The 12,818-nt window shown below is 44.2% G+C and overlaps 1 protein-coding gene across 1 annotated transcript in view; it reads left to right on the forward strand.

Moving 5' to 3' along the window:
• Nucleotides 1-12,818, forward strand: part of LOC121578752 (uncharacterized protein FLJ43738) — a 49,080-nt gene that overhangs the window by 25,179 nt on the left and 11,083 nt on the right. Inside the window, exons 8-10 of the mRNA XM_045214478.1 lie at nt 1,452-1,562; nt 5,931-6,143; nt 10,031-10,193. Coding sequence (XP_045070413.1) covers nt 1,452-1,562; nt 5,931-6,143; nt 10,031-10,193 — 487 coding nt within the window. The remainder of the gene's footprint in view (nt 1-1,451; nt 1,563-5,930; nt 6,144-10,030; nt 10,194-12,818) is intronic.

Below are 12,818 nucleotides of genomic sequence, written 5' to 3' on the forward strand. Positions count from 1 at the left end.
CTATGGGGTGTCCTCTACCCCCCCTCTCCGGAAGGATTTCCTCCTCTTCCAAAGCAGTACCGTTCAACTCTTTGACTACTGCTTTTGAAACGGCATGTGAACTTTGACGTCATAATGCTTTGCCATGATGAGCAGATTCACCTTTGTACATTAATCTAGCATCTCCCATGGAGGGTTTTCCACTAGCATCTCCCATGGAGGGTTTCCACTAGCATCTCCCATGGAGGGTTTCCACTAGCATCTCCCATGGAGGGTTTCCACTAGCATCTCCCATGGAGGGTTTCCACTAGCATCTCCCATGGAGGGTTTTCCACTAGCATCTCCCATGGAGGGTTTTCCACTAGCATCTCCCATGGAGGGTTTTCCACTAGCATCTCCCATGGAGGGTTTCCACTAGCATCTCCCATGGAGGGTTTTCCACTAGCATCTCCCATGGAGGGTTTTCCACAAATGCGTCCAACTTAAAGTCCATGGCTTTATTTTTATATTATAAGCCTGTGTGTTTATGCAACTTTCAAAATGATTCCACCAATCTTATAACCCCTCAGGGTGGATGTCAGTGACAAACTACCACTAAAGGGTATTTTGAACACTCAAATATCTGGGCACAGCAGAGCTTCAGAGTAGGTGATTAGACTGACTACCATACTCATTGGAAACAAAATCCCGGACGAGCCCCCATTGTGTTACGTTGCCCAGCAAGAAAACCAAATAATGTCGCTCAAACAGAAAGGGGAACTAACAAAGAGTCACTGACCACAACCAAAACGAAACAAGTGGGGTTTTTAGGAGGGATTCTGAAAGACACTCATGGGGGAGTCCACTGAAAGTCGACTAGCAACAACACCTGGAACCTAAAAGACACCCACCATGAGCGGCCACTATATTTGCCGAAGAACAGGCAAACAAAATAAATCCCACCCCAAACTTAAAGACAGGAATCAAGCCAAAAAGTAGAGCAAAGCGAAAACAGGGAAGATCAGATAAAGGATTGTTTGTTTAGAAATCAAATAGGGAGCGCCAACTAAAGGTGTTAACCCCCAGATCTCCCAGGACAACCAGAACACTGGGCCAACCACTCTTAAATAGCACCTGTGTCAGCACAGGTGTAACACCTTCCCTCTAACGAGTTGACCAACCAGCACAGGTGTAACACCTTCCCTCTAACGAGTTGACCAACCAGCACAGGTGTAACACCTTCCCTCTAACGAGTTGACCAACCAGCACAGGTGTAACACCTTCCCTCTAACGAGTTGACCAACCAGCACAGGTGAAACACCTTCCCTCTAACGAGTTGACCAACCAGCACAGGTGTAACACATTGACTAACGAGGTGACACCAATCAGTGCGGCCCACGTGCTAACGTACAACCTCGAAATATAAATGGAAAAACCAAAGCCAAATTGTCATTGCAGTAACTCTGATCCAACTCATCCATATGTCTTCTCAGGCCAACATTGCGGAGGTGCAGCAGGCCAGTCTTCAGCTGCAGAGGGCCAGACCAGCAGTGCTGGTAGATCCACTGGATGACAAAAGGCACAGCATTCAGACCACAGAGCAGGTATGGAGCAGGATATGGTACAAGTTAGAACAATGCTACACAGGTATGGAGCAGGATATGGTACAGGTTAGAAAGATGCTACACAGGTATGGAGCAGGATATGGTACAAGTTAGAAAGATGCTACACAGGTATGGAGCAGGATATGGTACAGGTTAGAAGGTGTGGTAGAGATATTTAACTCAATAATATCTCTCAGAATCCGGAGCCTGTGAATTCAGAATAGACTTTATTACAACGCAACAAAGCTGAGCTGGTCCATGGAGCAACTGCCTGCCCTGACTCGGAGCTCTCCTCTTATACAGTTTCATGCTTACACAAAATGCATAGTAATACTTATACAGCATACATAGTTACTCCTCTTAATGTAAATGATTAACATCTTTCAGTGCCACGCCCCCATTAGCTTTCAGAGTCCAAGTACCACGTACTGCTTACTTTCAAGGTCTACGTATCGTTTCTCTAGGTGGGGCCTTTGCCTCTTATCTCATTATATTGGTGGCGTGACAAAAAATTATACACATACATACGTTAAAAGGACAGTTACACAGTGTATTGACTATAGTCACTATCCAGGCATCTGGATTACAAAGTATCAATCATGTTTATTCTGTTTTGCCCTTATCATTTCATAACATATGTACTAGAAAATTATCCATAAAGGATTCTACACAGGTATGGAGCAAGATATGGTACAGGTTAGAAAGATGCTACACAGGGATGGAGCAGGATATGGTACAGGTTAGAAAGATGCTACACAGGGATGTGGCACAGGTAACATTACAGAGAGATACCATAACAGGTAACACTACAGAGAGATAACATTACAGAGAGGTGACATTACAGAGAGATAGCATTACAGGTAACACTACAGAGAGATAACATTACAGAGAGATACCATAACAGGTAACACTACAGAGAGATAACATTACAGAGAGATACCATAACAGGTAAAACTACAGCGAGATAACATTACAGAGAGGTGACATTACAGCGATATAACATTACAGGTAACATTACAGGTGACATTACAGAGAGATTACATTACAGGTAACATTACAGAGATAACATTACAGATAACATTACAGATAGATAACATTACAGGTAACATTACAGAGAGATAACATTACAGGTAACACTACATAGAGATAACATTACAGGTTACATTACAGAGATATAACATTACATAGAGATACCATTACAGGTAACATTACATATAGATAACATTACAGGTAACATTACAGAGAGATAACATTACAGGTAACATTACAGAGATAACATTACAGGTAACATTACAGAGAGATAACATTGCAGGTAACATTACAGAGATAACATTACAGATAACATTACAGATAGATAACATTACAGGTAACATTACAGAGAGATAACATTACAGGTTACATTACAGAGATATAACATTACATAGAGATACCATTACAGGTAACATTACATATAGATAACATTACAGGTAACATTACAGAGAGATAACATTACAGGTAACATTACAGAGATAACATTACAGGTAACATTACAGAGAGATAACATTGCAGGTAACATTACAGAGATAACATTACAGATAACATTACAGATAGATAACATTACAGGTAACATTACAGAGAGATAACATTACAGGTTACATTACAGAGATATAACATTACATAGAGATACCATTACAGGTAACATTACATATAGATAACATTACAGGTAACATTACATAGAGATAACATTACAGGTTACATTACAGAGATATAACATTACATAGAGATACCATTACAGGTAACATTACAGAGAGATAGCATTACAGGTAAGATTACAGAGAGATAACATTACAGGTTACATTACAGAGATATAACATTACATAGAGATACCATTACAGGTAACATTACATATAGATAACATTACAGAGAGATAACATTACAGGTAACATTACAGAGATAACATTACAGGTAACATTACAGAGAGATAACATTGCAGGTAACATTACAGAGATAACATTACAGATAACATTACAGATAGATAACATTACAGGTAACATTACAGAGAGATAACATTACAGGTTACATTACAGAGATATAACATTACATAGAGATACCATTACAGGTAACATTACATATAGATAACATTACAGGTAACATTACATAGAGATAACATTACAGGTTACATTACAGAGATATAACATTACATAGAGATACCATTACAGGTAACATTACAGAGAGATAGCATTACAGGTAAGATTACAGAGAGATAACATTGCAGGTAACATGACAGAGCAGGCTAGAGAGATGCTACATGGAGAGATGACATAGGTAACATGACAGAGCAGGCTAGAGAGATGCTACATGGAGAGATGACATAGGTAACATGACACAAGACCACGTTAGCCTGTTGAGTTAAAGGAACATTCACCCATTTTGATTGTTATATTGTTTTTTGTGCATCTCTGAGCGATCTATCGATTCCCGGGGTCATTTGCTCCATGTGTATCTGAGCTATTTGCCATTCAAGCATGTAGAATACAGCTGGTATGACACGTTTTGCATCATATGATTAGTGATTAGCTTTGTAAGTGTTCAGGTCAAGGTTACTCATCACAGGAATATGGTTCACTGAACTACCTTTGCTAAATGGACATGTTTATTCCTCTCCCCAGTCAGAGAAACCCTGAAGAAAGCATCAACCCAAAATGTGCTGGGTTTAATAACAAATAAGTATTTCTCAAATCTATACTGAACAAAAATATAAACGCAACCGGTAAAGTGTTGATCCCATGTTTCATGAGCTGAAATAAAAGATCCCAGAATTTTTCCAGATGCACAAAAAGCTTATTTCTCTTAGATGTTGTGCATAAATGTGTTTACATCCCTGTTAGTGAGCATTTCTCCTTTGCCAAGATAATCCATCCACCTGACAGGTGTGGCATATCAAGAAGCTGATTAAACAGCATGATCATTACACAGGTTAATCTTTTGCTGGGGACAGTAAAAGGCCACTCGAAAATGTGTAGTTTTGTCACACAACACAATGCCACAGATGTGTCAAGTTTCGAGGGTTCGTGGAATTGGCATGCTGACTGCAGGAATGTCCACCAGAGCTGTTGCCAGAGAATTGAATGTTAATTTCTCTACCATAAGCTGCCACCAACGTCATTTTAGAGAATTTGGCAGTACATCCAACCAGCAGACCATGTGTAACCACGGCAGCCCAGGAACTCCACAGACCACGTGTAACCACGGCAGCCCAGGAACTCCACAGACCACGTGTAACCACGGCAGCCCAGGAACTCCACAGACCACGTGTAACCACGGCAGCCCAGGAACTCCACAGACCACGTGTAACCACGGCAGCCCAGGAACTCCACATCTGGCTTCTTCACCTGCGGGATCATCTGAGACCAGACTCCCGGACAGCTGATGGAACTGTGGGTTTGGACAACCTGTCAGAAACCGCCTCAGGGAAGCTCATCTGCGTGCTCGTCATCCTCACCAAGGTCTTGACCTGACTGCAGTTCGACGTCGTAACCAACTTCAGTGGGAAAATGCTCACCTTCGATGGCCACTGGCATGCTGGAGAAGTGTGCTCTTCATGGATGAATCCCGGTTTCAACTGTACCGGGCAGACAGTGTGTATGGTGTTGTGTGGGTGAGCGGTTTGCTGATGTCGTTGTGAACAGAGTGCCCCATGGTGGCGGTGGGGTTATGGTATAGGCAGGCATAAGCTACGGACAACGAACACAGTTGCATTTTATCAATGGTAATTTGAACACACAGAGATACCGTGACGAGATCCTGAAGCCCATTGTCGTGCCATTCATCCGCCACCATCACATCATGTTTCAGCATGATAATGCACGGCCCCATGTCACAAGGATCTGTACACAATTCCTGGAAGCTGAAAATGTCCCAGTTCTTCCATGGCCTGCATACTCACCAGACATGTCACCCATTGAGCATGTTTGGGATGCTCTGAATTGACGTGTACCACAGCGTGTTCTAGTTTCTGCCAATATCCAGCATCTTCTCACAGCCATTGAAGAGGAGTGGGACAACGTTCCACAGGCCACAATCAACAGCCTGATCAACTCTATGCGAAGGAGATGTGACACGCTGAATGAGGCAAATGGTGGTCACACCAGATACTGACTGGTTTTCTGATCCACGCCCCTACCTTTTCAAAAAAGTGATCTGTGACCAGCAGATGCATATCTGTATTCCCAGTCATGTGAAATCCATAGATTAGGGCCTAATGAATTTATTTCAATTGACTGATTTCCTTCTATGAAATTGTTGCATGTTGCGTTTATATTTATGTTCAGTGTACTTCCATTGTCGTCCAAGAGGGGCTCAATGTCCTCTCTTCCTCGAACTATGCAGTCTCCAGGTCGGAGGTGGACCTCCAACCAGCAGTACCACAGCGCTCCAGTCCACCCCCAGGAGGTAAAGGCTGAGCGGAAGGCTAGGGAGGCCCAGAGCAGGGCAGCCTGGAGGACCCGCGACGGCTTCCTCTACCCAGGCTTCAGGAGCTCCATCGAGGCCAACGAACACCCCAGGCACCCCGATGAGGCCCGCAGGGATGAGCTCAGGAAGGTGATGTCATAGATAGCCCAGGGTCAGGGGTTAGGGGTCAGTGGTCCAGTTACAAAAAACATTTTGCAACAGAAAAGGAAAACAAAAGTTTCTTATTGGATGAGTTCAGATAGCGTCTCTCTGTTTTGGGGAATTGTCTTCCATTTCATGCCTACTAAACACAACCCTGGTTTCAGCAGGCTTCACCAGACCCAGTATTTTTCTTATTGAACTGGTTCTGATCGTACCTGGTTCTGATCGTACCTGGTTCTGATCGTACCTGGTTCTGATCGTACCTGGTTGTTTCTCTTCATTTCTACTGAGCATGAACGGAATGTTCCACCAGGACAACAGGACAGGGTGTCAGGACAGGGTGCCAGGACAGGGTGCCAGGACAGGGTGCCAGGACAGGGTGCCAGGACAGGGTGCCAGGACAGGGTGTCAGGACAGGGTGTCAGGACAGGGTGCCAGGACAGGGTGCCAGGACAGGGTGTCAGGACAGGGTGTCAGGACAGGGTGTCAGGACAGGGTGCCAGGACAGGGTGCCAGGACAGGGTGCCAGGACAGGGTGCCAGGACAGGGTGCCAGGACAGGGTGCCAGGACAGGGTGCCAGGACAGGCCAGGACGGTGCCAGGACAGGGTGTCAGGACAGGGTGCCAGGACAGGGTGCCAGGACAGGGTGCCAGGACAGGGTGTCAGGACAGGGTGTCAGGACAGGGAGCTTATGGTTTATGAGGATAGAGAGATCATATTTTACTAGCGTTTATCTACTGCCTAGAGTTCCCTTCACATCCATATGGCTTACTGGGTCAGAGTGAGGTACATAGTTCAAATGACAGACATCTGTTTGGGGGGCCCACATTGATATTTAAATGATTATGGGCTGATTTGTTATGGGAGAGGTAGTAGAGGCTATGGGGGCTATGGATGAGGTCTCTGGTATTGGACAGGAGATAATGGGACATACCTAATACTGTGTTATGGTTAGTGATGTACAGTATACTGTAGGGTTATGGTTAGTGATGTATATCTCTATAGGGTTATGGTTAGTGATGTATATCTCTATAGGGTTATGGTTATGGTTAGTGATGTATATCTCTTTGGGGTTATGGTTAGTGATGTATATCTCTATAGGGTTATGGTTAGTGATGTATATCTCTATAGGGTTATGGTTAGTGATGTATATCTCTATAGGGTTATGGTTATGGTTAGTGATGTATATCTCTATAGGGTTATGGTTAGTGATGTATATCTCTATAGGGTTATGGTTAGTGATGTATATCTCTATAGGGTTATGGTTAGTGATGTATATCTCTATAGGGTTATGGTTAGTGATGTATATCTCTATAGGGTTATGGTTATGGTTAGTGATGTATATCTCTATAGGGTTATGGTTAGTGATGTATATCTCTATAGGGTTATGGTTAGTGATGTATATCTCTATAGGGTTATGGTTAGTGATGTATATCTCTATAGGGTTATGGTTAGTGATGTATATCTCTATAGGGTTATGGTTAGTGATGTATATCTCTATAGGGTTATGGTTAGTGATGTATATCTCTATAGGGTTATGGTTAGTGATGTATATCTCTATAGGGTTATGGTTAGTGATGTATATCTCTATAGGGTTATGGTTAGTGATGTATATCTCTATAGGGTTATGGTTAGTGATGTATATCTCTATAGGGTTATGGTTAGTGATGTATATCTCTATAGGGTTATGGTTAGTGATGTATATCTCTATAGGGTTATGGTTAGTGATGTATATCTCTATAGGGTTATGGTTAGTGATGTATATCTCTATAGGGTTATGGTTAGTGATGTATATCTCTATAGGGTTATGGTTAGTGATGTATATCTCTATAGGGTTATGGTTAGTGATGTATATCTCTATAGGGTTATGGTTAGTGATGTATATCTCTATAGGGTTATGGTTAGTGATGTATATCTCTATAGGGTTATGGTTAGTGATGTATATCTCTATAGGGTTATGGTTAGTGATGTATATCTCTATAGGGTTATGGTTAGTGATGTATATCTCTATAGGGTTATGGTTAGTGATGTATATCTCTATAGGGTTATGGTTAGTGATGTATATCTCTATAGGGTTATGGTTAGTGATGTATATCTCTATAGGGTTATGGTTAGTGATGTATATCTCTATAGGGTTATGGTTAGTGATGTATATCTCTATAGGGTTATGGTTAGTGATGTATATCTCTATAGGGTTATGGTTAGTGATGTATATCTCTATAGGGTTATGGTTAGTGATGTATATCTCTATAGGGTTATGGTTAGTGATGTATATCTCTATAGGGTTATGGTTAGTGATGTATATCTCTATAGGGTTATGGTTAGTGATGTATATCTCTATAGGGTTATGGTTAGTGATGTATATCTCTATAGGGTTATGGTTAGTGATGTATATCTCTATAGGGTTATGGTTAGTGATGTATATCTCTTTGGGGTTATGGTTAGTGATGTATATCTCTATAGGGTTATGGTTAGTGATGTATATCTCTATAGGGTTATGGTTAGTGATGTATATCTCTATAGGGTTATGGTTAGTGATGTATATCTCTATAGGGTTATGGTTAGTGATGTATATCTCTATAGGGTTATGGTTAGTGATGTATATCTCTATAGGGTTATGGTTAGTGATGTATATCTCTATAGGGTTATGGTTATGGTTAGTGATGTATATCTCTATAGGGTTATGGTTATGGTTAGTGATGTATATCTCTATAGGGTTATGGTTAGTGATGTATATCTCTATAGGGTTATGGTTAGTGATGTATATCTCTATAGGGTTAAGTTATGGTTAGTGATGTATATCTCTATAGGGTTATGGTTAGTGATGTATATCTCTATAGGGTTATGGTTAGTGATGTATATCTCTATAGGGTTATGGTTAGTGATGTATATCTCTTTGGGGTTATGGTTAGTGATGTATATCTCTATAGGGTTATGGTTAGTGATGTATATCTCTATAGGGTTATGGTTAGTGATGTATATCTCTATAGGGTTATGGTTAGTGATGTATATCTCTATAGGGTTATGGTTATGGTTAGTGATGTATATCTCTATAGGGTTATGGTTATGGTTAGTGATGTATATCTCTTTGGGGTTATGGTTAGTGATGTATATCTCTATAGGGTTATGGTTAGTGATGTATATCTCTATAGGGTTATGGTTAGTGATGTATATCTCTATAGGGTTATGGTTAGTGATGTATATCTCTATAGGGTTATGGTTAGTGATGTATATCTCTATAGGGTTATGGTTAGTGATGTATATCTCTATAGGGTTATGGTTAGTGATGTATATCTCTATAGGGTTATGGTTAGTGATGTATATCTCTATAGGGTTATGGTTAGTGATGTATATCTCTATAGGGTTATGGTTAGTGATGTATATCTCTATAGGGTTATGGTTAGTGATGTACAGTATACTGTAGGGTTATGGTTAGTGATGTATATCTCTATAGGGTTATGGTTAGTGATGTATATCTCTATAGGGTTATGGTTAGTGATGTATATCTCTATAGGGTTATGGTTAGTGATGTATATCTCTATAGGGTTATGGTTAGTGATGTATATCTCTATAGGGTTATGGTTAGTGATGTATATCTCTATAGGGTTATGGTTAGTGATGTATATCTCTATAGGGTTATGGTTAGTGATGTATATCTCTATAGGGTTATGGTTAGTGATGTATATCTATAGGGTTAGGGTTATGGTGATGTACTGTATATAGCTGTACATCACCATAATATATATTGTATTGTATATAACTGTATTTGCTTCATCTAGAATATCACGCTTTTATACAACCCTATCGGCGGAACGTCAGAAGTCAGCTATGTGTGGCATGTTTAATATGATGTGTAATGTCTCTGCCCACCTAGCCCTGGAGAGAGAATGTGCTCCATGGCAACACCCTGAGACCCACACTGCCTCAGAGAGACATCCAAGCTTGGCTACACCGCAACAACGACATGGAGGTCTACATCACACCAACACCCCCACCCGTCTTCAGCCCTGTCCCCCCTGTTACTATACACCTGGCAGGTAACACACCTTCAGCACACTAACACCCCCACCCGTTCAGCCCTGTCCCCCCAGTTACTATACACCTGGCAGGTAATACACCTTCAGCACACTAACACCCCCACCCGTCTTCAGCCCTGTCCCCCTGTTACTATACACCTGGCAGGTAAACACACCTTCAGCACACTAACACCCCCACCCGTCTTCAGCCCTGTCCCCCCTGTTACTACACACCTGGCAGGTAACACACCTTCAGCACACTAACACCCCACCCGTCTTCAGCCCTGTCCCCCCTGTTACTATACACCTGGCAGGTAACACACCTTCAGCACACTAACACCCCCACCCGTCTTCAGCCCTGTCCCCCCTGTTACTATACACCTGGCAGGTAACACACCTTCAGCACACTAACACCCCCACCCGTCTTCAGCCCTGTCCCCCCTGTTACTATACACCTGGCAGGTAACACACCTTCAGCACACTAACACCCCCCACCCGTCTTCAGCCCTGTCCCCCCTGTTACTATACACCTGGCAGGTAACACACCTTCAGCACACTAACACCCCCACCCGTCTTCAGCCTGTCCCCCCTGTTACTATACACCTGGCAGGTAACACACCTTCAGCACACTAACACCCCCACCCGTCTTCAGCCCTGTCCCCCTGTTACTATACACCTGGCAGGTAACACACCTTCAGCACACTAACACCCCCCACCCGTCTTCAGCCCTGTCCCCCTGTTACTATACACCTGGCAGGTAACACACCTTCAGCACACTAACACCCCCACCCGGTCTTCAGCCCTGTCCCCCCCTGTTACTATACACCTGGCAGGTAACACACCTTCAGCACACTAACACCCCCACCCGTCTTCAGCCCTGTCCCCCTGTTACTATACACCTGGCAGGTAACACACCTTCAGCACACTAACACCCCCACCGTCTTGCAGCCCTGTCCCCCTGTTACTATACACCTGGCAGGTAACACACCTTCAGCACACTAACACCCCCACCCGTCTTCAGCCCTGTCCCCCTGTTACTATACACCTGGCAGGTAACACACCTTCAGCACACTAACACCCCCCACCCGTCTTGCAGCCCTGTCCCCCTGTTACTATACACCTGGCAGGTAACACACCTTCAGCACACTAACACCCCCCACCCGTCTTCAGCCCTGTCCCCCCTGTTACTATACACCTGGCAGGTAACACACCTTCAGCACACTAACACCCCCCACCCGTCTTCAGCCCTGTCCCCCCTGTTACTATACACCTGGCAGGTAACACACCTTCAGCACACTAACACCCCCACCCGTCTTGAGCTGTCCCCCCTGTTACTATACACCTGGCAGGTAACACACCTTCAGCACACTAACACCCCCACCCGTCTTCAGCCCTGTCCCCCTGTTACTATACACCTGGCAGGTAACACACCTTCAGCACACTAACACCCCCACCCGTCTTCAGCCCTGTCCCCCTGTTACTATACACCTGGCAGGTAACACACCTTCAGCACACTAACACCCCCCACCCGTCTTCAGCCCTGTCCCCCTGTTACTATACACCTGGCAGGTAACACACCTTCAGCACACTAATACCCCCACCCGTCTTCAGCCCCTGTCCCCCTGTTACTATACACCTGGCAGGTAACACACCTTCAGCACACTAACACCCCCACCCGTCTTCAGCCCTGTCCCCCTGTTACTATACACCTGGCAGGTAACACACCTTCAGCACACTAACACCCCCACCCGTCTTCTCAGCCCTGTCCCCCTGTTACTATACACCTGGCAGGTAACACACCTTCAGCACACTAACACCCCCACCCGTCTTCAGCCCTGTCCCCCTGTTACTATACACCTGGCAGGTAACACACCTTCAGCACACTAACACCCCCCACCCGTCTTCAGCCCTGTCCCCCTGTTACTATACACCTGGCAGGTAACACACCTTCAGCACACTAACACCCCCCACCCGTCTTCAGCCCTGTCCCCCCTGTTACTATACACCTGGCAGGTAACACACCTTCAGCACACTAACACCCCCACCCGTCTTCAGCCCTGTCCCCCTGTTACTATACACCTGGCAGGTAACACACCTTCAGCACACTAACACCCCCACCCGTCTTCAGCCCTGTCCCCCCTGTTACTATACACCTGGCAGGTAACACACCTTCAGCACACTAACACCCCCACCCGTCTTGTCCCCCCTGTCCCCCCTGTTACTATACACCAACCAGGTACCAGAACCCGTATTAAGCTCTGTCCTACCTGTTACCATCCACCTCACTTGTAGGGACCGCTCCACACCAGGGCCATGTAGTAGTAGGGTACAGTGTTCAGTAGTGCACTGCGTTCAGTAGGATACAGCGTTCAGTAGGTTACAGCGTTCAGTAGGGTACAGTGTTCAGTAGTGCACTGCGTTCAGTAGGATACAGCGTTCAGTAGGGTACAGTGTTCAGTAGGGCACAGTGTTCAGTAGGGCACAGTGTTCAGTAGGGTACAGTGTTCAGTAGGGCACAGTGTTCAGTAGGGCACAGTGTTCAGTAGGGTACAGTGTTCATTAGTTTACAGTGTTCAGTAGGCACAGTGTTCAGTAGGGCACAGTGCTCAGTAGTTTACAGTGTTCAGTAGGGTACATTGTTCATTA

This window comes from Coregonus clupeaformis, unplaced genomic scaffold (genome assembly GCF_020615455.1).
Source record: "Coregonus clupeaformis isolate EN_2021a unplaced genomic scaffold, ASM2061545v1 scaf0264, whole genome shotgun sequence".
In the NCBI taxonomy this organism is placed as follows: domain Eukaryota; kingdom Metazoa; phylum Chordata; class Actinopteri; order Salmoniformes; family Salmonidae; genus Coregonus; species Coregonus clupeaformis.